The sequence below is a fragment of the Sphaerodactylus townsendi genome, linkage group LG07 (assembly GCF_021028975.2).
Source record: "Sphaerodactylus townsendi isolate TG3544 linkage group LG07, MPM_Stown_v2.3, whole genome shotgun sequence".
NCBI lineage: Eukaryota > Metazoa > Chordata > Lepidosauria > Squamata > Sphaerodactylidae > Sphaerodactylus > Sphaerodactylus townsendi.
Window position 1 is genome coordinate 15,194,879 of NC_059431.1, and position 27,494 is coordinate 15,222,372.

At 44.9% G+C, this 27,494-nt stretch overlaps 1 protein-coding gene across 1 annotated transcript in view; it reads left to right on the forward strand.

The window, feature by feature from the left end:
* The window catches only part of DCC (DCC netrin 1 receptor), a 456,614-nt gene extending 435,328 nt beyond the window's left edge, over window positions 1–21,286 (forward strand). The window contains exons 22-23 of the mRNA XM_048503204.1: window positions 13,986–14,128; window positions 20,440–21,286. Coding sequence (XP_048359161.1) covers window positions 13,986–14,128; window positions 20,440–20,529 — 233 coding nt within the window. The 3' untranslated portion in view covers window positions 20,530–21,286. The remainder of the gene's footprint in view (window positions 1–13,985; window positions 14,129–20,439) is intronic.
* Window positions 21,287–27,494: the final 6,208 nt, after the last annotated feature.

The window sequence follows — 27,494 nt, forward strand, 5'->3', positions numbered from 1 at the left end:
ACGTATTGATGCTAGTGATGTTGCTAACATCACATGCCCCCTCACATCTCAGCCCCCAATTCTCCTGTCAGTTGATGGCTGCTCAGCCCGGCAACCTTGGTTGACCCCTCTATGACTCTTGGTTGATATGAAAGACCACAACTCTGAAACTGGCCACAACATGTGACTGGGCCAACAAGCACCGTTTTTCTGAGTCAGGGAGTAGAACACAGGTGTCAAACTCGCGGCCTTCCAGATGTTATGGACTACAGTTCCCATCATCCCCTGCCAGCATGATGCTGGCAAGGGCTGATGGGAACTGTAGTCCATAACATCTGGAGGGCCGAAGGTTTGACACCTATGGAGTAGAATGACAAGGCAGGCCTGAATCATCTTGCTTTTGACAACAATATACTTGCCTGAGGAACTGGACAATTTTTCTTGTGAGTTCTTCCCGTAATAACTGCAGCGCAAAAATACCTTTCTTTCACCATGTCTCCACACAGCAAGAGGCTGAGCTAATCGTACCTCCCCACAATGTGACACAAACAAGTGACATGGTTGTACTGTCATGTACGCTTGGCAGGCCCTCTCGTTTCTCCTGGCCTGTGTCCTACCATTCTGCTCATCAAAATGTGATGCCTTCTTCCTCCAGCTCAAAGTAAGGAGGCTTCCTCTTCCATCAGCAGAAAAGTCGTTTGCGTTGCAAAATGATTCCTTAGGCTGGAGGAAGGCTCCAAATTTCGCTGAGTAGAGTAGGAAGATGCAGGACAATGTACAATGTTGATCTAGATCAGGGGTAGGGAACCTGCGGCTCTCCAGATGTTCAGGAACTGCAATTCCCATCAGCCTCTGTCAGCATGGCCAATTGGCCATGCTGGTAGGGGCTGATGGGAATTGTAGTTCCTGAACATCTGGAGAGCCGCAGGTTCCCTACCCCTGATCTAGATACTCTGATGGATGCCCTGGCTGTCCAGTGTTATGATACATATTTTCCCCAAAGCATTGTCTAGTCTTAGAGGAAGACTGGAGTCTGGGAGCACCTTGGAGACCAATAAGATCTGCAGGATATATGTTTTCAAGAGTCACAGCTGTGTATCTGATGTAGGGAGTTTTGACTGCATTATTGAAGACTTTTATAAGCAGAATCACCTGGCTGTTGTGGGTTTTCTGGGCTGGGTGGCCATGGTCCGGTAGTTTTTGCTCCTTTGGGGGTAGGGCAGTCTATTAAATTTTAATAATCATAATCATAATCATAATCATAATCATAATCATAATAATATGCCAAATGCCATAGAAATAAAGAGCTTACCAGTGAATGAAAGCTACAAATACTTGGGGATACTGCAAGCAGAGAACATCAAGCATGCAGAAGTCAAAGGCGCAATTAGGAAGGAATATCTTAGAAGGATAAGAAAAATTTTGAAATCAAAGTTAAATGGAGGAAATACAATAAAGGCAATTAATACTTGGGCGGTGCCTGTAGTACGCTACACTGGTGGCATAATTAACTGGACACAAGCTGAATTGGACATCCTGGACAGAAAAACAAGGAAAATTATGACCATCAATCGAGCACTGCATCCAAGAAGTGATGTAGACAGACTCTACCTAGCAAGATCAGAAGGAGGAAGAGGGCTGCTCCACGTCAAGCAATCAGTAGAGGAAGAGAAAAGGGGCCTGAAAGAATACATCCAAGAAAGTCAAGAGCCAGCATTGAAAGAAGTCCACAAGGCTGAGATGCTGAAAGCCAAAGAATCAAAAGAGTATGGAGTCCAACAGTTTAAAACACGAAAGAAGCAGTGGCTAAACAAGCCACTCCATGGGCAGTACTTTAAGAACATTGAAGGGAAGGTTGACAGCAAGAAAACATGGGAGTGGCTCAGAAGGGGAACTTTAAAGAAGGAAACTGAAGGCCTGATTTTTGCTGCCCAGGAGCAAGCATTACGGACAAATGCAATAAAGACACGAATTGAAAAGTCCTACAATGACCCAACGTGCCGTCTCTGCAAAGAGGGTGATGAAACCGTGGAGCACATCATCTGCTGTTGTAAGAAAATAGCCCAAACTGACTATCTCGAACGTCACAATAGGCTAGCAGCAATGGTGCACTGGAACCTTTGCAAAAGTACGGCCTGCCTTGTAGCAAGACCTGGCAATTTGAAAGCACAAGCCAGAGAAGACCACAGAAAATGAAGAAGCAAAAATACTCTGGGACTTTAGAATACAGACAGACAGACACCTGGCACACAACACACCAGACATAACAGTGGTAGAGAAAAAACATGTTTGGATCATAGATGTTGCTGTGCCAGTTGACAGCAGAGTAGAGGACAAAGAGCTGGAAAAGATCACAAAATACAAGGACCTACAAATTGAAGTTGAACGATTGTGGCAAAAAAGAACAACAGTAATCCCACTAGTAGTCGGTGCTCTAGAAGGGATCCCAAGAAATCTTGAAAAACATCTGGAAAGCCTAAACTTGGACAGAACATCAGTCCACATGCTGCAGAAAGCAGCACTTCTAGGAACTGCAATATTATTCTATCGCAGAAATACCTCTAATATCCTAGGTCCTTGGGAAGGACTCGATATTCAGATGAATTCCAGACACTTGTGCTGTGTTGTTATGTGTATAATAATAATAATAATAATAATAATAATAATAATAATAATAATAATAATAATAATAATAATAATAATAATAATAATAATAATAATAATAATAATAATAATAATAATGCATCATCGACATAGCAGTCCCCGGTGACAGCAGGGTCATTGAAAAAGAACAGGAGAAGGTCACTAGATACCGCAATTTGAACATCGAGCTTCAGCGTCTGTTGCACAAACCAGCTGAGGTCGTCCCAGTGGTGATCGGCACGCTGGGTGCCATCCCCAAAACACCAGGGCAGCACTTAAAACATTTTCGAATTGACAAAATTAACATCTGTCAAATTCAGAAGGCAGCCCTGCTGGGATCCGCATGAATACTACGCCGACACATTACAACTTCCTAGGCCTCTGGGTGATGCTCGAATTGTAATGAAGGCCAACAACCAGCTAAGGATCTGGCAGCTGTGAAATCAACAACAACAACAACAACAACAACAACAACAACAACAACAACAACAACAACAACAACAATAATAATAATAATAATAATAATAATAATAATAATAATAATATTTTTCCTTCATCTATGGCTGGCATTTTCAAAGGCGTGTCCCAGAGAGATGTGTTTCCCTCTGTGGCACAGATGTCTTTCTCTCCTGTGCCATGGAGAGAAACACATCTCACCATGACATGCCTCTGAAGGTGCCAGCCATTGATGGGGGCGAAACATTAGGAATAAAAACTTCCAGACCATACCCACACAGCCCGTAAAACTCAAAACAGCCCGGAAGTTTGGTTCTGGAAAGCTTATACCTCGAAATCTCATTGGTCTATAGCAGGGGTAGGGAACCTGCGGCTCTCCAGATGTTCAGGAACTACAATTCCCATCAGCCTCTGTCAGCATGGCCAATTGGCCATGCTGGTAGGGGCTGATGGGAATTGTAGTTCCTGAACATCTGGAGAGCCGCAGGTTCCCTACCCCTGGTCTATAGGGTGCTGCTGCTAGACACGAGTCTTGCTTTTCTAGTGCAGACCAACCTGTGAAATTGTCTAGCCTTGTCATTTGTGAAGCGTTCTTTAGATTGGTTGCTTGATCTTAAATCAAACCACAGGTTTCCATTGACAGATTGCAAGCTCTGAGCAAATCATATGACATTGCACTGTGTCCTCTGATGTAAGAATTTGTGTTTGAGAATCAGCGTGATGAAGTGGTTAAGAGCAGGGGAATTCTAATCTGGAGAACTGGGTTTGATTCCCCACTCCTCCACCTGAGTGGCAGAGGCTTATCTGGTGAACTAGATGTGTTTCCACATTCCTACATTCCTGCTAGATGACCTTGGGCTAGTCACATTCTTCGGAACACTCTCAGCCCCAACTACCTCACAAGGTTGGGGGAGAGGAAGGGAATGGAGCTTGTAAGCCACTTTGAGTCTCCTTACAGGAAAGAAGGGTGGAATATAAACAGAGGTGGGATTCAAATTATTTAACAACTGGTTGTTTACAAGCCCCATTTTAACAAGCAGTTCTGCCAAAGTGGCGTGAACCTGCTGAATCCCACCACTGGATATAAATCTAAACTCGTCTTCTTCTTGACGTTTCCCTGCAGTTCATGCACTGCACCATAGAGACTGTTCAGGGAACCAGACCTATATTTAGCTGCTTTGTATTGTCAAGTTGCTTAATCCTCAGCAGATAGAAATTATGCAACCTTTGGGGGGGAAAACAGTATGCCTTTACCTCCAGACACCTGCTGTCCATCACTAAATAATCCTCTTTTGATGGCACGCCGAAGCTTGCAAATCCTGAAACGTGAAAGGGGATCTTATTTTACTAACTTCTACTGGTAATAAATCTTCCCTTACATGATGTCTGGGTGGTTGTCTTTACTTAACTGAAATGCAATCAATCCCTGCTCACTTATATCCTTAGGAGCAATTTCTTTGCATTTGTGTTGGGCATCGACTCAGCAATACTGTAAAGCAGTGCTAAAGAGCCAGTGTCGTGTAGCAATTACGACTGCTGAGCTAGCTAGTACGAGGGAGATCTGGGTTGAATCCCTACTTCTACCATGAAATCTTGCTGGGTGATCCTGATCAATCACATGCTCTCAGCCTAACCTACCTCACAAGAAGGGTAAAATGGAGGAGAGGAGAATGATGGGAGCTGATTAGAGTCCCCACTGGGGAGAAAGGCAAGATACAAATGAATGAATGAACGAACGAACGAACGAATGCATGAATTCAAGGGGGAGCAGAAACTAGGGCTGTGGTGTAGTGCCAGTGTGTTGTAGTGGTTAAGAGCAGGTGGATTCTAATCTGGAGAACTGGGTTTGATTCCCCACTCCTCCACTTAAGTGGCAGAGGCTTATCTGGTGAACCAGATGTGTTTCCACACTCCTACATTCCTGATGGGTGACCTTGGGCTAGTCACAGTTTTCCAGAACTCTCTCAGCCTTAACTACCTCACAAGGTGTCTGTTGTGGGGAGAGAAAGGGAAAGGAGCTTGAAAGCTACCTTGAATCTCCTTACAGGAGAGAAAGGTGGGATATAAATTCAAACTCCTACTCCTACTCCTACTCCTACTCTTCTTCTTCTCCTCCTCTGTAAGAACATAAGAACATAAGAGCAAACCAGCTGGTTCAGACTAGAGTCCATCTAGTCCAGCTCTCTGCTACTCGCAGTGGCCCATCAGGTGCCTTTGGGAGCTCACATGCAGGAGGTGAAACCAATGGCCTTCTGCTGCTGTTGCTCCCGATCACCTGGTCTGTTAAGGCATTTGCAATCTCAGATCAAAGGGGATCAAGATTGGTAGCCATAGATCGACTTCTCCTCCATAAATCTGTCCAAGCCCTTTTTAAAGCTATCCAGGTTAGTAGCCATCACCACCTCCTGTGGCAGCATATTCCAAACACCAATCACACGTTGCGTGAAGAAGTGTTTCCTTTTATTAGTCCTAATTCTTCCCCCCAGCATTTTCAATGAATGCCCCCTGGTTCTAGTATTGTGAGAAAGAGAGAAAAATTTCTCTCTGTCAACATTTTCTACCCCAGGCATAATTTTATAGACTTCAATCATATCCCCCCTGTAAGTTTCGGGGTAAAGCTTAGGATTAAGGCTTGTGTGTTGTCCAAGTTGAGTAGGCCTCATTCCTTTTTTCCCCTCATGTGAACTGTTGGCCGACATGGCTAGGCCATGCAGTCCTTTCATAGCTCCCAACTCACATTACATTCAGGCCCACAATTCAAAGGCAGGGCCAGTCACTACATTTTGTAACATGCTTGCCAAAGAAACACCAGTTGTGCACCTGGAATAAATTATACATATTTTTAATGATTTGTGTTGCTTTGCATTGCCAATGTGAAGCCATAGCAAACTCATGAAATGCAAATGAAGGATGCCACAGATGAAATCTCTACCGTGTTGTCTCTATGGTACACTCTAATGAAATGCATGAGGCTCATTCATTTCAGATTCATTTTCAGAACTCTACTCCCTCCTGACTTGGGGAGAAAAAGGCAAACTTAAACAACCCTTAGACTGATATCTGTCCCCTAGAATGTCGACCACCAGCCAGTGTGATGTAGTGATTAAGAACAGGTGGGCTGTAATCTGGGTTTGATTCCCCGCTTCTCCACTTGAGTGGCAGACTCTTGATCTGAGGAACTAAATTTGTTTCCCTGCTCTTATGCATGAAGCCTGCTGGGTGACCTTGGGCTAGTCCCAGTTCTTCTGAGCTCTCTCAGCCCCACCCACCTCACAGGGTGTTTGTTGTGAGGGGGGAAGGGCAAGGAGTTTGTAAGCCCCTTTGAATCTCCTATAGGAGAGAAAGGGGGAATATAAATCCAACTCTTCTTCTTCTTCTTCTTCTTCTTCTTCTTCTTCTTCTTCTTCTTCTTCTTCTTCTTCTTCTTCTTCTTCTTCTTCTTCTTCTTCTTCTTCTTCTTCTTCTTCTTCTTCTTCTTCTTCTTCTTCTTCTTCTTCTTCTTCTTCTTCTTCTTCTTCTTCAGCAGATTTTTGGGCCTATGACTCTGCAGTGTCAATTGCGTCTCATTCTCCATAATTTCTGGCAATAACCATCCCTCCTCCCTTGACACAGCACTGATTAAACCTGGGAACATAATGCGTGCAACGTGGCTGGGGACAATTCTAGGAAGCATTTGCTTCTTGACCAGACAGACATGTGGCATGCAGCTCTGCATTACGGCAGGGTTATTTAGCAGCTGAACATATTCTGGGAAACATGTCCCATAGATATGAACCATATTGCAAAGGATGCCCATTTTGTGGCATGGAGATGACGGCAGAGGTGTGAAAGTTTACATCTGTTAGGGACCAGGTGTGCAATTCAGCTGAACTCTGAAAGCAAGTTTCATCTAATATTCTCAAGGAGGCCCTCTAGTAATAACAAGCTAGCCAGTATTTGCACCTGGCAGCAATATATCGTTCAACAAATGAGCTAATGAAATACTTAATAAGCCTACGGAGGAAATAAAGCTGTCCTATATTAAACTCCTGCTGTGGCTATGCAGAACAGCAATATGGTCAACACTTCGATTTCCAGTTGGTACTTTCCTTCCTTCCTTCCTTCCTTCCTTCCTTCCTTCCTTCCTTCCTTCCTTCCTTCCTTCCTTCCTTCCTTCCTTCCTTCCTTCCTTCCTTCCTTCCTTCCTTCCTTCCTTCCTTCCTTCCTTCCTTCCTTCCTTCCTTCTTTTCCAGTTGGTACTTCCCTCCCTCCCTTCCCTCCTCCTTTCTTTCCTTCCTCCCTCCCTCCCTCCCTCCCTCCCCTCCTCCCTCCCTCCCTCCCTCCCTCCCTTCCCTCCTTCCTTCCTTCCTTCCTTCCTCCCTTCCCTCCCTCCCTCCCTCCCTCCCTCCCTCCCTCCCTCCCTCCCTCCCTCCCTTCCTTCCTTCCTTCCTTCCTTCCTTCCTTCCTTCCTTCCTTCCTTCCTTCCTTCCTTCCTTCCTTCCTTCCTTCCTTCCTTCCTTCCTTCCTTCCTTCCTTCCTTCCTTCCTTCCTTCCATTTCACTAGCTTGACAAACGTTAGAATCCAAGTGCTATTGATTTGATTAATTTTACAATGGGCCGAATTTGCTGGCTACTCCAACTCTGTCTTTGGCTTCAGCTCTGACTTCAGGTCTGCCTTTGGCTTTTTTTGTCCATTTCATTGGGGGAACTATTTAGGAAGTCTGTTCTTTGAAAAGGAAGGGTCGGTTAACTGGGTTTAATGGATTATGTACTGGACATGCAGTACAGGTGACCACACAACTAGCTTCATACTAGCAGGACTTTGTCTGACATTCTTTTACAAAAACAGGAACCCTTGTTAATGTTCGCCACCTACAAGACTTTCCAAAGTTGGTTATGGCATGGCACAGGAGTGCTATTGTTTACAAGGAAAGGGTTCCATGTGATGTGTTCTCTAGAATGTGGTTCGTATCTCTGACTAACAGTGATCACTTCCTTCATCCTGATTGGCTGAACTCTCTCCAGTCAAAAGTAAAGTGCCAACAGTCTTGAATCATGGACTCCTGGTAACCGAAAACCACTCTCTTACTCCTTGTTCCATCATGGATGTATTCTCAAATACTGGCCTCATCTTTGCTCAGCCATTGCTCTACCACCACAGATGGCTCAAGACTGGCACTGAATCATCCAATCATAGTAGATATTATATCCAGATATGATCCCTGCTGGGTGCAGAAAGCTGCTAATTCTGACTTGGATTCTCATTCTGAGCAAATAATTGGTCACATACAGGCTGAGTTACTCTTTGCCTGGTTTCCCTGCTGATGAATCTCCTCCATACCAGCCTCAGCATCACTGCTCCGATACTAAGCTGTTTGGGAACTGGAGATTTTCTTGATATTATTATACTACCAGCTTCAACATCTGGAGGGGGCCCAGACCCATGCTCCCCAATTCAGCCCCAAACTCCTTTTTCCTGCCGTTGTTCTGAGAAGCAAAAAAAAATCTCTATTATATTCACCAGGATGTAACTTCCAGGTAAAACTCAGAAGTGACATCAGGCAACTCTTGGAATGCTTGGAAACTCTATGGTACCACAGAGTTTCTGGTGATTCCTAGAGCGGCCCAAGATTGGCTGTTCCCTGAAGTGACATCATGATGCACATCGTGCCGCGTGCCCCCACACTCCAGCCAGTTGCTGGAAACTGCCATGGTACCTTCTCATTTTGTGATGTGCAGACTACCTGCCAGATCAGATCAGAGCACCTTGTGTGACTTTTCTATGCAAAGAGATTTGGGAAACTACACAAAACTGGGTCGGGGGCCAGACGTGGTCTACAGACCACCAGTCGCTCACCCTGGCCTCCAACCGTGGAAACTTCACAACTCTCCCAACATTTGCTTATTTATTTTGCTTTTATTTCTGCTTATTTTTTTAAGCGACAGGCGGTAATGATTACCTGTTGCTAATTGCAATGGAAAGGGGTGCGCGAGTGCAGGGAACCTTAATTGCCATTTTGGTTTCTCATTAGCAATACCCAAATGGTAACCATCTGCCTTTGTGCTCAGATGCATCTCTGTGAGGCACAGTTACATCAATTAATGAGTTACATATGAGTAACATGACTTCCCCCCCTTCCCCACGGGGCTCACAGGTGCACCTCTTTGTTGTGCCAGGAATATATTAGCAAAGTTTATTTTCCCCCTTGCTTTTTATGTGCCAGACCTAAATGGGTTTTGAATGACTGGTTTGCTCTAGGAAAAAAAAATAAGGCAGTATAGCCCTGTCATTTATTTTGCATTAGCTTAATTAATAATGCTATATAAACCTGAAGAACAATTTGAAATGAAAGAGATTCACTTAAAGACCAGAACTGACAAATGCATTTATTGTGTGTGTGCATATCAGCCAAGCCACGTAAAAGAAAGAAGAGTTTGGATTTATACCCCATCTTTCTCTCTTCTAAGGAGACTCAAGGTGGCTTACAATGTCCTTTCCTTTCCCCCCCCCCCCAACAAACACCCTGTGAGGTGGGTGGAGCTCACAGAGCTCCGAAGAACTATGACTAGCCCAAGGTCACCCAGCTGGCATGTGTTGGAGTGCACAAGCTAACCTAGTTCACCAGATAAGCCTCCACAGCTCAAGTGGCAGAGCGGGGAATCAAACCCAGTTCTCCAATTAGAGTGTACCTGCTTTTAACCACTACACCACACTGGCTCTCTCTATAGGCCATTATTGTCTGAATGTCAATCATCTCTTGAATTGAGGAGTCACTGAAACTGAACATGAAGAAGAATGGTTGGTTTTTATACACTGCTTTTCTCTACTTTTAAGGAGTCTCAAAGTGACTTACAATCACCATCCCTTTCTCTTCCCATAACAGACACCTTATGAGGTAGGTGGGGCTGAGAGAGTTCAGAGAGAACTGTCACTGACCAGTCACCCAGAAGTCTTCATGTGTAGGAGCAGAGAAACAAACCTAGTTCACCAGATTAGAGCCCACTGCTCTTAGAAGAAGAATAGTTGGGTTTTATTCTCCACTTTTCTCTGTCTTTAAGGAGTCTCAACCCTTCTTACAAACTCCTTCCCTTCCCCTCCCCACAACAGACACCTTGTGAGATAGATGGGGCCAAGAGAGTTGTAACTCAGAGGCTTCATGTGGAAGAGTGGGGAATTCAGATAAGAACATAAGAACAAGCCAGCTGGATCAGACTAGAGTCCATCTAGTCCAGCTCTCTGCTACTCGCAGTGGCCCACCAGGTGCCTTGGGGAGCTCACAGGCAGGAGGTGAAAGCAATGGCCTTCTGCGGCTGTTGCTCCCGAGCACCTGGACTGTTAAGGCATTTGCAATCTCAGATCAAAGAGGATCAAGATTGGTAGCCACAAATCAACTTCATAAATCTGTCCAAGCCCCTTTTAAAGCTATCCAGGTTAGTGGCCATCACCACCTCCTGTGGCAGCATATTCCAAACACCGATCACAGGTTGTGTGAAGAAGTGTTTCCTTTTATTAGTCCTAATTCTTCCCCCCAGCATTTTCAATGTATGCCCCCTGGTTCTAGTATAAGAGTCCACCACTCTTAACCGCTACACCATACTGGCTCATCATAGCTTTGCTACTCTATGGAGCTTGACCGCAAGACAGCCAAGAAACCAGTTAAGGACTGAAATGGAGTTGGGTTGCACATTAAACAGCATGAGGGGCAGATGGGTCGCGAAGACCCCCAGGCAACTGTGACTGTCTGCCACCATGAGCACTCCGCATATGCCATTGGTCAGTGGGATCCACAGCAGGCCTTCTTAGGCTTGCCAGTTCCCCTAGCCACTGGTGGGGAAAAGGGTTGCCACATCCAGGTTGAAGGCTGGCATCTGTAGGCCTGCTCCTTCCCTTCTTCCTTCCACTGCGGGGCGCAAGACTGGGGTGGGACCCTTTTTATTTCCCAGTCCATCCCTGAACAGCAGTCAGTCAGAAAAGGTGTATCCAGCGCTCCTTGCAATGTTATAAAAGCTACCCATTTGCAGTTCTTGGACGAGGGAGCATGTCCTCGTGGCATCTTATTGCTGTGACCTTGTGGGGATGCTAGCCTCCAGGTAGGATCTGGGGACCCCCCAGAAGCATAGCACATCTCCAGACTACAGAGATCAGATGCCCTGAAGAAAATGGCTACTTTGGAGATGGATTCTGAGTATGGTACCCCACTAAGATCCCTGTCCTCCATAGACTCCATCCCCAGATCTCAAAGAGTTTCCAAAACCTGGATCTGCCAGCCAGCAGGGGTGTGGCCAGGTCTGACCCCGCAGGGCAGAGCGGGTGGCAAACACAAGCATGGTCAGGTCACAGTCCAATGGGTCAAGGCAGGCGGCAGGCAAGGCATAGTCAGGTCACAGTCGACTAGGTCAAGGCACGGGAGAACCAAAGAGCAGGCTAGGAATCAGCAAAGAACCAGGCACACAGCAGCAACAGCAGTGGTGGGATTCAGCAGGTTCGCACCACTTTGGCAGAATCGGTTGTTAAAATGGTTCTTGTAAACAACCAGTTGTTAAATTATTTGAATCCCACCATCGGAACCGGTTGTTAAATTATTTGAATCCCACCACTGAGCAACAGGTAACACATTTATTGTGCTCAGGCAGAAGCAAGCTCACAGCAAGGCTTATACAGAGAGCCTTGTTCAGGGGGCTGGGATTCTGCGAGGAGTTAGTTCTCATCAGATGCAGAGACTTCTAATCTCCCATACCGTGCTGCCAAACCAGCACCCCTTCTGTGCTTCTGCAGTAGCAACCTCTGCTTCTGCCTCCTATGCACAGTTGGCTCATCGCTGGGTTCCCTAGGGGGATCTGCAGGCTCCTCCACCTGTATGTCATCAGGCAGGGAAGGACTGGGCATTGGCTCTGCTGCCTGGTCTTCCTCAGGAGCATCCAACTCTGGCTGCACTGTGTCCTCAGGTTCTGCCTCAGAGTCCTCTGTGTCCTGGTAAGGACCCAGGGGCTGGTTCATGACACGCCCATCCGCTGTGACCAGTGGGGACCTAGCAGCCCTAGATGTGGGACATGTCTCGCGGTTTGTGCAGTATAGTCATTTGGTTCACCCAACAATCTACAGGCAATTCTGGCCAAAGTAATTTTCTCTCACCCTATTTTTTTTTTCACTTGCATTTGTACTATTCTTTAAAAAGGAAAAAAACCCCTTTCTATCTTCTTGGGATGACTGTATCTTCTGTTCCTGCTTTGAGGTTCCAAGAAGTTCAGCAAAAAGCCATTTATTAAAGAACTCATTTATTACAGTGCAGATAGCAAAGTGATTGTATCTTCTGAAGAATTCATTTAAGTTTCTCTTTTTTCGCTTTCCCTTTTTCATTTCAGTTAAACTTGTATTATCAAAGGGATCCAGGCATACAGAGCATGTCTGGCTCTCTTTTTTTTGTCTTCTGCTTCCTTCTGGAAAGGTACTTATAACTGATAAAATACAATGCGGATCCCTAATTTGGGAAAGCAGACATTCTCACTTTGAATATTGTCAAGGTTTTTGAGGTTTTTTGCTAATGAATGCTGCAGCTTTTAGAATTAATTTTAAAGTATCAACCGAGTTCTTCAGAATGAGAAAGAGGAAGACCTGCAGAATGCATTTTTGGAACATTCCATTTGTCTTCTTTTTTGTTGTTGTTAAATAAGTTATTCACGTTGATAAATTTACATTAGAAGAAGAAGAAGAAGAGTTTGGATTTATTCTCTCCTGTAGGAGACTCAAAGGGGCTTACAATCTCCTTGCCCTTCCCCCCTCACAACAAACACCCTGTAAGGTGGGTGGGGCTGAGAGAGCTCTGAGAAGCTGTGACTAGCCCAAGGTCACCCAGCTGGCGTGTGTGGGAGTGCACAGGCTAATCTGAATTCCCCAGATAAGCCTCCACAGCTCACGCGGCAGAGCTGGGAATCAAACCCAGTTCCTCCAGATTAGATGCACGAGCTCTTAACCTCCTACGCCACTGCTGAGAGAGCTCCGAAAAGCTGTGACTAGCCCAAGGTCACCCGTATGGGGGCCTCCATAAGAGGCTTGGGGTGGGACGGGCTCAAGGTGCATGCCGCAGAGGCCTCTGCAGGCGAGCCCAACACCCTTGCAGTTTTGGGGCCACAAGGACGGGCGAATGCCCCCTGGCCTGTACCTCCCCGTCCTACCCAATAAGAATTGGGGTTGTCGCTGGGGGGCAGCCATGGGGGCTGACCGGCTCCGAACGATGCGCTCCTCTTGCTCACCCAGCTTCTGTATAATAATAATATAGGGCTGCAGCCCAATTTTAATCCAAGCCATGTTCTGTGATTATTCAAAGCATCTGCAATCTGGCCGCAATTGTATTTTCCATTGACTCTTCTCATAAAGTCAATATCTCCTCATAATGTCATGTCAATGGCAAAAGTACTATACCCTCAGTTCAGTAGTTTCTAGGGAGAGATCAGGCTTGATCTGATCTAAAACCCAGTCATTTGATTTTTTGGGGCGATCCACAGTATCATTAAAATTCCCCTCCAACGTCACATTTCAAATGAACAAGCTTTATTTCCACCTGCTATCTTCACGGTCCAACTTTCACGTTCCTACATAACAACAGGGGCTGTGACAGTATGAATTAGCTTGCTCTTGGTTGCCAGTGACATTTCCTTACACTTATGGATCTTTTCTACTTCCTTCATGGCCGCCCTTCTCAATATCAACTTCTTCTGCTTTCTTAGTTGCAGTCTCCCTTTGGGTTGATGATGGAGTGAACGAATAGAAAACCTTTAACAATTTCATATTCTTCATCGTCAACGTTACAATTTCCTTCTTGATGTTGATCTGACTATTAGTTTGTCTTGATGTTCATCTGATTGTAAAGGTAAATGGCATCTATGAGTCATATGCCAACATTATCTCTGTTTGCCTCTTCCTGTTTCAGCATCCAGTCTTCCCAAGGCTCAGGTGAAGACAGCATCCCTTGGACTGGCCGGAAAGGCAAGATCCCCTCTGCTACCTGTCTCAGTGCCAACAGCTCCGGAAGCCTCAGAAGAAGGTCACAAACAAACGGAGGATTCAGCCAATGTAAGGACAAGTTGACATCCATTCATGAAAAGCTGGCAAAACAAATTTTAAGATTGCCATCATGGTCTGTACTACTCTGTATAGTGTGCTGTAAATTGGACCCTATGATGTAATTTTACATCATTTAATGGCATATACATAGTTCAGCACTGCTTCAGTTCTATTGTTTTAGACTTCTGGTTTGTTCTATAGCCCTAATCCTGTTATGTTTCATTGAATAGCCATCTTCTGGATTGTATTGACTCACTGTGTTCTAATCCACCTTGAGTCCAGCAAGCAACTGGACTGTAAATCATGCAAATGGATGGATGGATGGATGGATGGATGGATGGATGGATGGATGGATGGATGGATGGATGGATGGATGGATGGATGGATGGATGGATGGATGGATGGATGGATGGATGGATGGATGGATGGATGGATGGATGGATGGATGGATGGATGGATGGATGGATGGATGGATGGATGGATGGATGGATGGATGGATGGATGGATGGATAAATAAATAAATAAATAAATAAATAAATAAGAACTAGTAGCTGTTACATAAGGAGAAAGACCTTCCCTCTACACAGTTTTAATGGCTATACAAGATCTTTTCAGATGTTTCATCACGGGAAATCCAACCATGCATACCAGGAACGCAAGTTCCCTTTGATGCTTTCTACCACAGTTGCCATTTTGTCGGACTACCAAAATATGCATACTTTCAGACTTCAGCATACATAAATAGAATAGTATTGCTTGTATCAGTATAGGTTTGCCTGTATCAGTGGAGAAATATTGAGGTGTTACCCTATTTCAACAAAAAAAAGCTACAACATGTTTCAGGAGCACCCTGGGTACCTCTTGCTCTCAGTGCCCATGGTTGGCTATCCCCAAACGACATGCCCGACATCCAGTTGAGGTTCTTGTTTAAACTTGATGGTGTCCACATTTCTAAGGTATAAATCCCCAAACATCTCCTTTTTCTTCAGAATTTGATCAGTTCCCTAGGCTAGAATGTCACATTATTTTCCTGCCTGCTCCAAAGCAGAGAAAGGATTGACAAGCAGGGGCTGCATCTTCCCAATCCTGGTGCAGCTCTCATGTTCACAGATTCTTCTCATGTCCATACATGTCACTTTTTAAATACATTGTACAACATAGACTCTCTTTGTACTGCAGTGTACTACAGTGTAGCACACTGTACTACAGTGAAAAATGACTTATTTGCTGGTATCAACAAAAGAAGAAGAAGAAGAAAGAGGAAGAGGAAGAAGAAGAAGAAGGAGAAGAAGAAGGAGGAGGAGGAGGAGGAGGAGGAGGAGGAGGAGGAGGAGGAGGAGGAGGAGGAGGAGGAGGAGGAGGAGGAGGAGAAGAAGAAGAAGAAGAAGAAGAAGAAGAAGAAGAAGAAGAAGAAGAAGAAGAAGAAGAAGAAGAAGAAGAAGAAGAAGAAGAAGAAGAAGAAGAAGAAGAAGAAGAAGAAGAAGAAGAAGAAGAAGAAGAAGAAAAGTTGAAGCAACTGGTATAAACCAGTGTCCCCAAGGAAACGTACTAGTTGTAAGGGTCTGTTACTCCAGTCAATAACTGAGACTCGGGAAATGTTCAAGAGCTTTATTGAACTGTGTCAGGACCTTAGCTGCATGAAGCCGGAGCTGGAGCCCTGGCCTTTGCAGCTAGCATATATCTCCCAACTTTCCCACTTTCACAGACTCCCCCCCTCCCACCTGTTCCCACAATAGATGGAATAAGAAAAGGACAGTAATTAGACCAGTATTGTTATATATTCCAGGACTCAAGGATGAGTGATAGACTCATTCCGGCCCCAGGGAGGGAAGGAATGAGGGATGTCTACTTCACTAGTTATAAGCACAGCAATTGAAACAGAATGGCCCATTAACATCCAGATAACAACAAGCGCAGGTATGACCTTGGTGCCAGCCCATTGATGCCAGGCCTGACACTAGACTAGTCCCTTTAGTCCCCTCTACAATAGAAGGTAATTAAGAGGGGGATAGTCTTATCTTACATATCTCCAATATATCCCCAAGTATCAATGAGTGCCTAAAACTGAATATAGGCCTCTGCTTATATCTAAGAATACCCAATAGAATACACTAATAATCTCCCTCTTTTCCTCAGAAAGCTCACCAGAAGTCAGAGATAGAACCAGTCTGTTTCTCTCCATTTTCTTTTAGGTATCAACAAAGATTTTCTGTCACACATGCTCACACACACACACATATATCTCCTGGAGAACCGGCATGGTGCAGTGACAGCCAGCATGGTATAGTGGTACACTCTAATCTGGAGAACTGGGTTTGATTCCCCGCTCTGCCACCTGAGCTGTGGAGGCTTATCTGGTGAACCAGATTAGCGTGTACACTCCAACACATGCGAGTTGAGTGACCTTGGGCAAGTCACAGTTCTTCAGAGCTCTCTCATCCCCACCCACCTCACAGGGTGTTTGTTGTGAGGGGGGAAGGGCAAGGAGATTGTAAGCCCCTTTGAGTCTCCTTACAGGAGAGAAAGGAGGAATATAAATCCAAACTCCTCCTCCTCCTCCTCCTCTTCCTCCTCTTCCTCCTCCTCCTCCTCCTCCTCCTCCTCCTTCTTCTTCTTCTTCTTCCTGTTTTGATTGGATTGAGAACGTTTTCCCCCTTGAGAACCAACTTTAGACTTCTTGGTTTGCAGGCTGCTTGCCACATAGATAGCCCCAACCATGCAAAGGTTTTCCATGCCCATTCCTGACAGCTACATCTTCTCACGTGGAGCTCCCCATGTGACCGGGACCCTCCACAAAGCAAGCAGATTTGGTTTTGTGTATGGTGTCCTGACCTTTGCAAGAAGAGTGCTCAAATCCACCAGATGCGCTCTCCTGCTCTGTGAGAAGGTCTCTTTCTAGTGCAGCTTTATTTTCCCTCTGGCTTTCTTCCCTGTTCTGGCTCTAGCCGTCCATCAGAGCATTCGCTCAACAAGTGTAATGCCGGCACCGTGATTTAGAGGCCTTCTCCTGCAAAGCGGTACCAGGGACTGAGACAAATGATAATTGAAATGAACGGAAAGCACAAAAGGTGGCTCACCGGTGGGCGAAATCCATTACTACACAATGGCATCCCAGGGGAGTCCGTGGATTATTTCTGATCCTTCTTTGCTTCTGAATGGTTTCCAAGTCTCAACGGCGATGCTGTGCGGCGAAGATAAGGAGGCCCAGCCTCATGCAGTTAGGAAGAAGCAAGCAAATGTAAGCAACCACTTTGGTGGAGATGACAGGCCTAAAGAGCCGTTGAGTGAGGAACAGTTTCAGCTCTAAATATCTTACTTTAGAGCAGCTGAGCAAATTATTTCCCAAATTGGTCACTTTTCAAGCACTACAGGTGTGGCAGCACTTAGAAGAGATAATGGCCAGGGAGCCAATGCAGCTCTTCAGGTGGTCGAAGGTCAAGCTGTCATTCGCACTCAGCCTCTAGGTGTTGAGCTGTTAACTCAGTTGATTCCCTTTCCTCAATTCCAGTCCTTTCAAGCATGCTTCCCATTTCACACCTGCATAAATAAATATGCTCTTGGTAAAGTTCCACTTCCATCCTCCTAACAGGCATTATTGTTGCTGTACCTGTACATTCAACACAATGATATCATGAAGAGCTATAATACCTGGATTCTACTCTGGAGAACCGGGTTTGATTCCCCACTCCTCCACCTGAGTGGCAGAGGCTTATCTGGTGAGCCAGATGTGTTTCCCCACTCCTACATTCCTGCTGGGTGACCTTAGGCTGGTTACAGTTCTCTGAGGACTCTCTCAGCCCCACCTACCTCACAAGGTAGAGGTAGGGGAGAGGAAGGGAAAGGAGCTTGTAAGCCACCTTGAGTCTCCTTACAGAAGAGAAAGGTGGGATATACATCCAAACTCCTCCTCCTCCTCCTCTTCTTCTTTTTCTTCTTCTGCTTTGAAAGTGTGCAATACCCAGAGTTTCCAACATCCAGGAGGTAGCTGGAGACGTCCCACTATTACAATTGATCTCCAGGCAATGGAGATCAGTTTACCTGGGGGAAATGGCCACCATGGAAGGTGGGCACTATGGCATTATGCCCCAGTGAAGTCCCTCACTTCCTCAAACCCTGTCCTCTTTAGGCCCCACCCACAAAATTTCTAAATATCTCCCAACCCAAAGTTGGCAGCATTAGCAATACAGGAAGGGAATGGAGATGATCCAGACAAGTTCTAGGTCTAGGGGGTGACAAAGGTTAGCCAAATGCCAAGGCTCGGAGGGACAAAGAGCGTGAGAGACTCCTCAGTTTGTATTCCCTTCAAGTATTTCCAAGTTCTGGAATTGGCACTGACTAAAAGAAACTACAGAGGCCCATCACAGGACACTCTAATCACAGCTGAAGCTTCAAAGAAGTTAAGAACATAAGAACTAGCCTGTTGGATCAGACCAGAGTCCATCTAGTCCAGCACTCTGCTACTTGCAGTGGCCCACCAGGTGCCTTTGGGAGCTCATGTGCAGGATGTGAAAGCAATGACCTTCTGCTGCTGCTGCTCCTGAGCACCTGGTCTGCTAGGGCATTTGCAATCTCAGATCAAGGATGATCAAGATTGGTAGCCATAGATCAACTTCTCCTCCATAAATCTGTCCAAGCCCTTTTGAAAGCTATCCAGGTTAGTGGCCATCACCCCCTCCTGTGGCAGCATATTCCAAACACCAATCGCACATTGCGTGAAGAAGTGTTTCCTTTTACATCTCTTGGACATCTCCCTTCCAAATAGGAGGCAAGAATGAGTATCACTTGTGCCACCCGTAAATCCTGAGAAGAAGAATGGGATAAGCATGTGATAAATCAGAACGTGAAAGATTTGAAAGGTGGAGAGGAAAACCAGATAGAGAACTGCAAAAAGGAAGTTTGGGCAGAGAGACCCCTCCCTGGGAGGCGTTGTCTTCACGATTATGGTGGGATCTGAAAACTGCAAATGTTCTCTCATTGGTAGAATTTCAGCCCTGAATCTAGTCAATTAAATCCTTAAATGTTAGCATCCAAACCTGGATAGCTTGCTAACAACTCCATAAATATATTTGTTAGGCAAATGCAATGAATGGCAGTGTTAGAAACAGACAGTTTTCTCCATAAATCTGAAGATTCGAGCCCAGTATCACCTTAAGACCAACAGGATTTGGGGCGGGGGGGGGGGGTCAATGCTCCCTTCATCAGAAACAGAGCTTGGAGTCTTCAAACCTTTTACCCTGGAAATCTTTTAGGTCTTTAAGGGGCTACTGAACTTGAACACCAGCTGAAGACCATCACAGCTATGCACCTGAAACTGTGTCCATTAATACCAGTCACAATTAATGCCACAATTACTATTAATGCCACAATTACTACTACAATTAATGCCACAATACTAGCCACAATCCATCCATCCATCCATCCATCCATCCATCCATCCATCCATCCATCCATCCATCCATCCATCCATCCATCCATCCATCCATCCATCCATCCATCCATTCATTCATTCATTCATTCATTCATTCATTCATTCATTCATTCATTCATTCATTCATTCATTTATTAGATTTCTATACCACCCCATCCCTGAAGGGCTCTGCCATTCAAAACATCATTAAATGAGTCTTGCATATATTTTTTTAAAATCATGCACCTGAGTCCTGATGGAACACTCCTTAAATTCATGAGGATCGTATCTTCCTTGGCAAGGAGTGCCCCTGTGGCATATTCACCACAGAAAAGTCCTCCGTAGAACTCAGCAAGCAAGAACTTAGCAAGCAAGAAGACTCCATGGAAGGAACCCTGCGAGGAAGGACTTAGGGAGCTGGGGATGTTTAGTTTGGTGAAGAGAAGGTTAAGAGGTGACATGATAGCCATGTTTAGATATTTGAAGGGATGTCATGTTGGTGAGGCAGCAAGCTTGTTTTCTGCTGCTCCAGAGTCTAGAACCAGGAGTCATGGGTTCAAGGTGAAGGAAAAGAGATTCCACCTAAACATCAGGAAAAACTTCCTGACAGTAAGGGCAGATCGACAGTGGAATGCACTACCTCTGAGTGTGGTGGAGTCTCCGTCTTTGGGGGTTTTTAAAGAGAGGCAGGATGGCCATCTGTCAGGAGAGCTTTAATTATGTGTTAATTATGTGTTCCTGCATTGCAGGGGGCTGGACTTGATGACCCTTGGGGTATCTTCCATGGTTCCAAGGAACATTGCTTCCCATTCTTATCTTTTATTTACATTTCTGAGTTGTTACATAACGCGATATTTGTGAACGGGATGGAATACACGCTCAAATCAGTAACATTTGGTTTCTTTCTCCACAGGTATATGAACAGGACGATCTGAGTGAACAAATGGCTAGTTTGGAGGGGCTAATGAAGCAGCTTAATGCTATCACAGGCTCAGCTTTCTGAAAGGAAGGGAGGAGAAGAATGGAGCTACCCAGGAACATTGCAGCATACCAGCGTTTCACGTGTACCACCACCCAACATCTGTGTCTACCATAACGTCAACCGATAGATCATCCAGCGCCATTCGACACTAGGATCTCACCCTCCGGACAGAACATTGTTCATTCCTATGGATCGTGCATCAACCTTAAAGTAGTGATGAAAGAGCGTCCCTCAGAAGCAAGAAGGAAGGTGTCCTCACAGCAGAATGGCGGATAGTGCCTCTTGGCACTAGTGTTCTGCTGATGGTCTAAGCCCACCAACTCTGCTGAAATTCATGCCCAAATCTTAACAAGCTCACCCCTAGCACCAATATTGCTGCTGCCAGTAAGCCCTCACTGGTGCAGGTCTGCTCTTCCCCTTTTGTGAGAGACCTAGAATTCATGGCTGTGCCTCATCTTTAAAGTCTGGCTGTTCTTGCAAAATACCAGGGAGCCTGAGAAGTTATTATTATGATTATTACGTTTGATATCATAGCTGCCAGTTCTTTAGCTGGTTGTTGGCCTTTCATTACAATTCGAGCCTCACCCAGAGGCCTAGGAAGTTGTAGTATTTGTGCGAATCCCAGCAGGGCTGTTTTCTGAATCTGGCAGATTTGATTTTGTCGATTCAAAGACGTTTCAAGTGCTGCCCTAGCATTTTCGGAATGGTGCCCACAGTGCCGATTACCACTGGGCCGACCTCAGCTGGTTTGGGCCACAGTCGCTGTAACTCGATTTTCAAATCGTGGTAATTAGTGACCTTCTCTTTTTTTTCAGTGACCCTGCTGTCACCGGGTTCTGCTATGTCAGTGATGGTCACTTTATTATTATTATCTTCATCCAGCCTATATGCCGCTCTCCCCCATAGGGCTCAGAGCAGCTTACATTCGATAGATTAAAATAAAATACATTACAATAAAATTTATTAATAAAATACATTACAATAAAATAAAATACAGTCCACTAAAACCCTGTAGCCAGTGGCGTCCCTCACAACCCTTCCCCACTTTCCTGAGGAGAGACTGGCTGATGTTATGTAGAAGTAGAAGAAGAAGAAGTGTTTGGAGGTGGCAGAGCTGGGAATCAAACCCGGTTCCTCCAGATTAGATACACGAGCTCTTAACCTCCTACGCCACTGCTGTAGGAGGCCAGTTGATGTGACCTCCTCAACCAAATGCCTGGTGGACACAGCTCTGTTTTACAGGACCTGTGGAGCTCTTTCAAGTTCCGCAGGGCCCTGGTGGAAGTAGGTAGAGCATTCCACCAGGCTGGGGCCAGAGCCATAAAAGCCCTCATCCCGGTTGAGGCCAGTCGCACCACAGGGGGGGCAGGGATTGCCAGTAGATTTGGCATTCTTCATACCTCCTGGCTCAGAAAATTCAGTGTAAACTCCATCTCCCTCATTCCCTTGCATTAATAATGGCTCCTTGCAAGCTTCCGTGGCACAGCATCCAGAACTTACAGATGTGACCACTGCTGCAAGCACGCTTCACCAGACCTCGCCACCATCACCCCGTCACAAGGCTAAGTGTTGGGATTGGAGAGAATGGTGGGGAATGCTGGCAGGAGCATCAGTCAGGTACCACCAAAGTCTCAGTGAACTCTCATGACAAAAACAAGCTTATCGAAGAGTCCTTCACAAAGGTTTGGGAAGAGCAAGCTAATCCCAAGGCATGCAGTTCCCGTCCTATCACTCTTTATAACCTGATTCCCCAGAACGTAAACAGGCATAACAAGAGATCTTGCTTGGAGATTCCTATTGCATGTCCTGACAATTTGACCTTGCTGGTTTTAACCATTTAGCCACTATAATTGGTCCCAAACATTTGGGTGCTGCATCACGCGAGGGTCCAATCTTGCAGAGGTGGGATTCAAGTGGCTCAGAGTCTCCAGCCACAATGGTCCTCAGGGTATATGTGGAATGGGTCTAAGATCATACGTTTGACTTACTAGAAAGGTTTGTAGGGGGTTTTGTGTGTGTGGGTGTATGTCTATGTGTGTATGTGTAGCTCATCTAAGTGCATTTTGATACACGTTACAGGCCACTGTAAAGTCAAGACATGCTAGAACTCTTGTTTCTTTATCATTTCAACGCAAAAGTATTACCACGTAGCACCAAAGGGTTGGAGGTATTGCAAACAGCACAAACTATGAAGAATAATATTGACGATGCTCTTTGGATTATTATTTTAAGCACCCATGTTGCACAAGTGGTGGGGAAGAGCCATTTGCTGGTAGAATTCAGGAAGCATTTGCCAGTCCTCCAACTGGTAAACGTCTGGCTAATCAGAGAACGTGCCCGGGGAAAATTAACTTGCAGTGTGGCGCACCAACTTCTGTGTACATTGGGAACTGGAATCTTCAGTGGGACCACTTTGTTCACAAGCCAACCCTAGAGGCAAGTCTAAATAAGTGTGCTTTTCTGCATAATGGTAAGCTATTTTCAGCAGCCGCTCCGTGGCAAAGGAATCCCACTTGGCTCTTTTTGAACTTCTGATATCCCACAAGGCTGCTCAGTTTCATAATCCCAAAACGCAGCTGCTGAAGACAATTGAACCATGTATGGAAGGCGCTGAGCTTGGTCATCAGCGAGCTAAGTCCTTGTTCTTGAGAACAGTTGACAGCATATGTTCTTATGCACGGGCAGTCAGCGGAAAGGAAGAACCGGCTACCTGATCCAAACAGTAGCCATGCCAGAAAATACGTTTGACACAGAGTAACTGAACTGGCTCCACATCACAAAATGTGACCTTTTGCCAGAGGGCTTATTCCCAGTGCAAATGTTTACAAACCCATCTCTGGATTTTTTTCTCTTTTCGAAAAAGAAGACATCTTGTAACAGTCTTCACGTTAGCAAAAGCCTGTCAATAGACACAAACCAAAACAGTTGCCAACGTTCCCATGAGGACTGTGAACCTGAAGAATACCTACAGAAGTGTTTTCTTCCCCTTTCCCATTGCGGCATTCCTGCCTTTTGTTGCTGTGTTTAGTGAGATCCCGAACCGGCCACACGAACCGAATGTTCCGTGCCCATTTCCTGTTGCCGAACATTCGGCGTTCATTCAGAGTTAATCCCTGTTTTCACAGGCAAACCACCAAAAGGGAACTAAATTTGCATATTTATCAGTTATGAGGCTGAAAAAAAAAACCCAATGAGAAGGTTTCGGCTGAGTTATTGCATTCATCCCTGCCTTTGATTTCAAGCTTGAGTAGGTCATAATTTTAAAAGAGCAGGGAAAGGAGAGAGGATCTTTACATCCTAATAGCTCTTTTTATTAGGAAGGTAATTATATGTGAATCCCTGAATAAAATATTTGGAGGAAAATGGCGCAGTATCAAAAGTAATCATTCAGAATGCTTTTTTAAAAAAAAAACCTCATGCTGGGAAAAATATCACAGGTTGAAGAGAGAATTCAAATGCTTCATTAGAAATGCTAGTGTAGTGGGGAAAGCATATCCCAAAATAATGCTTTTTATTCAATTTAGCCCAGGATTTTAATGCAGTGTTTTCTAATAACTAGGAAGTCTTGTTAAGTATGGGAGGCTGACTTTTTCTTAATGTTCTGACCCATTTGCGAGGGGCAGCCGACTGCATCTAGTTCTGGATGCTGCACAATTCTTTGTCTCGCTTCAACAAAAGCCAGAATGGAAAGATTGTATTCCCACCTGCCGGAGTGCAGAAACTCTCTGAATTTTGAACAGGCAAGGCAAGGTTCAGCTGTAACTTCCCCAGAAGAAATTTTTATTCTGAATTTTTCTATATGCCCGCATTTCAGTTATGCTGAGATGCTAAATGAGGAGAGTTCTCCCTTGGTCTTCGGAGTCTCTGTGCATCTCACAACCGGACTCAGGGTTTGCTCATTCATCCACATGCACGAAGCCCCTGTTCATTCATAACATCAGAATTCATTCAGAACCTCTGGATTTTCTTGAGCTCTAGACATGGGAATGGCTCTCCTTCCATGCGGATAGTCCAGACCACGAACAGCAGTGAGAACTTTATGAATGCGCTTCCCCACAGAGCTCTTCCCTTTTCCTCTTTCTTTGATTGCAGTTTCCCTCTGACCTTTCTTACCTTACTCAATATTTCCTTATTCAACAACCCACGGACCTATAGCACAGCAGCTTCTCTTCATAAAAGTGTGACATATTAGCAGGGAAAGAACCTACTTCAGATGGCCAAGACCATTGTCTCATCTGTGATTATGAGGAACACAATAGCTGTTGGTAATCATTGCTCCTGCTAATTCGTGAATGAAGCATGAGGGAATTAACCTCCATGAAACATTCGCTCTATCCCGCAAGGCATTCTATTCCCAGTTGTTGTGTAGCATTTCCTGATGGACTCAGAACCATTTCAGATAGCCAGCGGCCACCAAAGTCCACATGCTTCCATCCCTCAGCCATCTTAGAATACCTTTTCTACTCTGGTAGTGCTTCTGAAAATAGAGTTTCTTCTTGACAGGGGAGCTATTGAATGTAACCGCATCTGTGCAGATTTGAGACTCATTACTTAAGTGGCTAAAGGCTCATTCAAACCCAACATCCTTAATATCTGGGTTACCCACACATGGATGTTCCTCAAAGTTAGGATCGTCTTTCTCCCTGATATTCCATCTCCCAACAACTCCATATGATCCTTGTCCCTAGTTTTCATCTTTCCATTCAGATATAACAACACTGATCCCTTCATGTTGCCATCGGGACAAATGCTAGCCACATCAGGTCCTATCATTCAGACTCTCTGTGACAGGATTTTCGCAAAGCATGGCAGTCACGGATTAATTTCTCCACTGCAAGGATCTATCAATGTTTATGTGTATCAGTGACTGACTCTTCATGAGGGATTGATGCTGTGTGGTTCAGACAGGTATTTATTTCGCCCGGTGGCCACATTAGTTTATATCAATAGGGTTAAATCACACTTGGCACCCAGTCAGTATATTGAATACTTTATTGATGTACTTCACCTCTAGACTTTTTATGTGGGGATTGAATAGCGGCAACTGGAGCTCTTGCATGTTACTTTTGTCACCGTCTGATACAAAGACCTCTTAGGATCCGGTAACTCCATGGACTTTAGTATTCTTGCCACTTCCCCCATCAAGTAAATCCATCTCCACGTGAAATTGCCCCAACTGCTTTTTTCCCCCTGTTCCAATAGCCCTAGGACCAAACATTCCCTCCAACATCCTCAACCCGCCACAGTTGTGGATATTTAGTATCCAGACTCCTACATGTGATATAGTTCAATCTTTCAGTCAGCTAGCTTTATTCTTGCAACCAAAACATTCCTGTATGGCTGGGGCTCTTTGTCAGGGCTATACCATTAATGTGGTATGGACTACTCAGACTGTAACAGTACGTATCATTCTTGTTGAAGCAAACATGGTGCACTGGGTATTGGTGCTTTTTCAACCTCTGTGAATGGAAGGGAAGAACATTGGTCAGGTTTCAACAAACAGTATTGTTGCCCAGCTGTATGTAAAGAGGTTTTACCTAGGTGATCTAGTGTTCCCCAGTTGCTGTCCATGGTACTGATAGTGACAAACGTTTGGCAAATCCTGCAGCAGAATCCAAGAGACTGTTGACCCTATATAGCAAAGGTATGCCCCTGCCATGTTCTGGATGTCCCTGATAGACTCTTTTTTAAGTGTAAGCCCCACCTGGTGCAAGAGATTGTGCTCCAAGATATGCAGGAGTGTAGGTTCTCAGGGGCACAAGGATCCCTTTTGTATCAATTTCCCTATCCCACTTATACCTTGAGTCCTTTACAAAACTATAAATGGATGAGATTGCATTCACATAGAGCCATGGCGGCCCCCGTGCCGCTCAGGGTGCACAAAGATTTATCAGTCTTGAAGAAGTTTCACACAGCTGTTCAGGATACCAGATCTTATCTCCCAACACCACGAAAGGGTACAGCTAAATCTCTGCATGAAGTATTAGACCCATATTTTGATTTTCCTAGGTGATGGCTTATCAAGAGCATTAAAATTCCCTGTGAGATGATTTGATGCACCCAAGCCATCTAGTCTTTTTACACAAACTTCTTTCCACAACATTGTAGACTGTTATCTTGCTTAGTTGCGGACCTTTGGTGGTGTGCTGTGAAATTACGCTATATGAGACCATCAGTGTCTTCAATAGAAGTTGACATTTCAACAGTTCCTCCATATATTTCTCAGCAGAAGGACATGGTATGTTTTCTCATCCAGCTATTCCAGAAGTGATCACCTACAACCAGAGCTCTTCTTCCAGTCAGCACCCTCTTCTTGGCTTTAACTCAAGGCATGGGCAAACCCTTTGAAACTATGTTCATGTGCGTTCAATGCTCCCTTTGCTTTGTAGTAGAAATGATCCTGCAAGCAGAGCAAAAGAGCTGTCTCCTCTGGGATAACACGGTACTTCCACCTGACATTATCTTTCTCCTTGAGGTGGTATCTCAGTTCCACTTGTGACAGCATATAAAACTTCTCAACTTCTTTCCAGAACCTCAGGTTGACAGAGGACATACTTTATGTGCCCTGGATGCCCGGAGGATTCCAGCTTTCTGTCTTCATCGAACGGCAAAGATTTGAACAGACACTAAAAATCCATTTGAGTATTACTCTTTCATATAAAGGGCAAAGGTGTTATTACCGACTGCTAGATTTTTATTTTTGTCAGTCAGCAAAGCACCCTTCTTCCTAGCCTGTAAAGAATGATTCTGGTTGGGGACAGGTTATGTCATCCGATTCCTCTTTCAAGTTCCCTTACCTGGTTTATCCAATATGAGGCTGTATTCTGTGTGTGCTCTTAAAGTATTGCCGCTATATTTAATCCAGTGGTCCTACAGAAACTGTTTCACTGACACCTTTAGGGATATTAATCCTACAGTTATGGGACCACATCCCCCAAAAGAAAAACAGGTTACTTTCCTGCAACTAATGTTCTTCATATGGTCAT